General features: G+C 46.5%; 1 protein-coding gene across 1 annotated transcript; it reads right to left on the reverse strand.

Moving 5' to 3' along the window:
* Positions 1-318: 318 nt before the first annotated feature.
* On the reverse strand, positions 319-1,275 carry LOC306668050 (olfactory receptor-like protein OLF3; the record flags this gene model as incomplete). The annotated part of the gene is made up of 1 exon (XM_079151085.1): positions 319-1,275. One exon carries the CDS (start codon positions 1,273-1,275, stop codon positions 319-321), a length of 957 nt encoding a protein of 318 aa, XP_079007211.1.
* Positions 1,276-1,758: the final 483 nt, after the last annotated feature.

Below are 1,758 nucleotides of genomic sequence, written 5' to 3' on the forward strand. Positions count from 1 at the left end.
TTCTGCATGTATTGTATTGTTCTTGAAACATGGTGATATGGAAAAATTGTAGGTTGAATCATCATAAATCAGGAACCATCTGTACTTTTAAGTCATAAGAATGAAGACTGAGTAAGGGAAGTTAGCCACTGAATACGCTGCTGTGACAGAATACTCCCACATCCCACACCCAACAGGTGCTCAGCATCCCACATAACACACCAGTACGCATTACGTCATCTGCTTCCTGGTTGCCAGGGCAATGCAGCTGATGCCTGTCACATGGAGTTGGGTGGGGAGAACAGAGGTGAAGCTCTCTTCTCCAGTTATGCTTATGAATCAACCAGGTGCCAGTTTTGACATTAACCAAGAAAAATGCCCTAATAGTTTCTTCCAAGCCCTTTTCACCTCCTTGTTCTGTAGACTATAAATCATGGGGTTCAGCATGGGTGTCAAAATGGCATAGAAGAGAGAGATCAGCTTCTCCTGAAGGACAGAGGGGCTGGACTGGGGCTGGGCGTAGGTGAAAATGGCCATGCCGTAGCACAGGGCAACCACAGTGAGGTGAGAGGCACAGGTGTGGAAGGCTTTCCTCCTTCCCTGTGTGGACCGGATCTTCAGGATGGTGGAGATGATCTGGATGTAGGACAAGAGGACCAGGAAGAAGGGCGTCATAAGCAGCACTATGCTAGAAACCACGATGGCAACTTCATTGGAGGAGGTGTCCACGCAGGCCAGCCTGACCACAGCTAGAATTTCACAGGATATGTGATCAATATACTTGTTTGTGCACATGGGCAGCTGGAATGTGATAGCAGTGTGCATGAAAGAGTTGATGGAGCCACTGACCCAGGACGCGAGGGCCAACCGAGTGCACAGTCCCCCATGCATGATGACTGAGTACCGCAGGGGGTCACACACTGCCACATAGCGGTCATAGGCCATCACTGCCAGCAGAACAAACTCAATCCCACCCAAGGCCAGGGAGAAAAATAACTGGGCAGCACAGCTCAGGAACGGGATGCCTTTGTGTTCCGCGAGGAAGTGTACCAGCAGCTGAGGGACGATGCTTGTGGCATAAGACACATCCACCAGGGAGAGGTTGGTGAGGAAGAAGTACATGGGAGTGTGGAGCCGGCTGTCCAGTCGGATCAGGAGAACAATGAGGAAGTTCCCCAGCACTGTCACCAGGTACATGGCCAAGAGCAGGACAAAGAGGGAGACTTGCATGTCCCAGTCACTGGACAGTCCGAGGAGGATAAATTCACCTTCCCATGTCTGGTTATCCTGTTCCATTTTTAATCTGCAGAGATCAAGGACAGAAAAAAACAGAAGCAACTGAATAACTATTTAAGAAAATTTTTAAATACAGACTGCATATGACCTGCCAGTGTGGTGTCAGTCTGTAAATCATTCATTAAGCCCAGATTAAAGATTTGATCCCAATATGCTTGACATCTACTCTGTTTCAGAGAGACAGGCCAGTGTCTTAAGAAGAACACATCACATTTCAGGCATCCATTAAATCCTGGAGGCCACATGGTGCAATTGCAGCAGTTTAATATCCTTATCGGTTATATTCATTCTTCAACAAGAAGCTCACAATAGTTGTCAGTGGTAGGAAAAGTGATTAAATGATGAAGATGAAGTTGGAATGTTTGAAACTACCTCAAATACGTCACCCCCACCCATCTTGATGAAATGCATAAGTCAATTTCAAAAAGAATGATTATCAAGAATTAGGGATTTGTGGAAAGATTTAGAATCAGGTAAACTAGG

This window comes from Sciurus vulgaris (genome assembly GCF_902686455.1).
Source record: "Sciurus vulgaris genome assembly, chromosome: 8".
Classification (NCBI taxonomy): domain Eukaryota; kingdom Metazoa; phylum Chordata; class Mammalia; order Rodentia; family Sciuridae; genus Sciurus; species Sciurus vulgaris.